Genomic DNA, 1,058 nt, shown 5'->3' on the forward strand with positions numbered 1-1,058 from the left:
TTTTCGTTTGCTTTTTGAATAGTAACAATTTTATCAATAAGATTTTTTTTTTCACTTTCTTTTTCAGTCAAAATTAATTTTATTTGGGATTCATAATTTTCTTTTACGGATTCTAAATGTTCATTTTCGATATTATTTAATTTTTTAATTTCTTCATCTTTTTCATTTATTTTGTTATTGTATTCAGTTACGACTTTTTCACTGGTTAATTTTATATTTTCTAATTTCATACTTATATCATCAATAGTTTTATTCTTCTGTTCAATTATTTCGTTTAATTTTTTAATATCTGATTCTAATGTATTACTATATTCAGTTTTTTTTTTAAGTGAATCTTTTGAGTATTCTAAATTTTTTAATGTGTCTAACAGTTTTAAATTTTCAGATTTGATACTATCGAGTTGTTTATTTTTAATAACTAATTCATCATTTAGTTTAGTGTTATCAAAAGTTAATTTGGATTCTAAAGTTTGAATACTACTTTGTAAATTAGTAATAGATGTCTTATAATTTGAAATTTCATTGAGATATTTTTTTTCTAATTCTATGTGACTCAGAGATTCTTTTTCCTTTTCAATTAATGTCTGTTCAAGTTTATTTGTCAATTCTTTTACTTGATCATCAATTGAAGCCAACTTGGAGTTTTGAATAATTAAATCATCAATTTTATTTTTTAATTGCATAACTTGGTTTTTATGAGCTTCAAAGTCATTTTGTTTTGCTGATTTTAACTCATCTAAAGAAAATTCCAGATTTATTAATCTGTCTTGATTTTGCTTCAGTTCTTCATTTTTAATATGTATCGTTTTTGACATTTCACGAACATAATTCTCATGACTTTCTTGAAAAATATCCTTCTCTTTTTTTAAATTTGATAGTTCATCATTCAAATTTTTAATTTTAAAGGATAGCTCCTTTTCAAGTTCATTTTTGTTCAAACTTTGTTGAGAATCTAAATCATTATATTTTTTTTCTAACTCTACAACAAAGTTTGATTTTTCTTCTAAATGTTTGATAGTTAATTTTAATTCATTACTTAATTTATTATTCATATCATC

The 1,058-nt window shown here is 21.7% G+C and overlaps 1 protein-coding gene across 1 annotated transcript; it reads right to left on the minus strand.

Annotated features, from left to right (window-relative positions):
• Positions 1–5: 5 nt before the first annotated feature.
• Positions 6–1,052, minus strand: LOC126910054 (putative autophagy-related protein 11; the record flags this gene model as incomplete). Its single annotated transcript, XM_050692452.1, has 1 exon — positions 6–1,052. A coding segment is annotated over exon 1 (1,047 nt), but the record flags the coding sequence as incomplete, so codon positions are not given.
• Between the last annotated feature and the right edge of the window lie 6 nt (positions 1,053–1,058).

The sequence above is a fragment of the Daktulosphaira vitifoliae genome, unplaced genomic scaffold (genome assembly GCF_025091365.1).
Source record: "Daktulosphaira vitifoliae isolate Bord-2020 unplaced genomic scaffold, ASM2509136v1 Scaffold_3535, whole genome shotgun sequence".
Classification (NCBI taxonomy): domain Eukaryota; kingdom Metazoa; phylum Arthropoda; class Insecta; order Hemiptera; family Phylloxeridae; genus Daktulosphaira; species Daktulosphaira vitifoliae.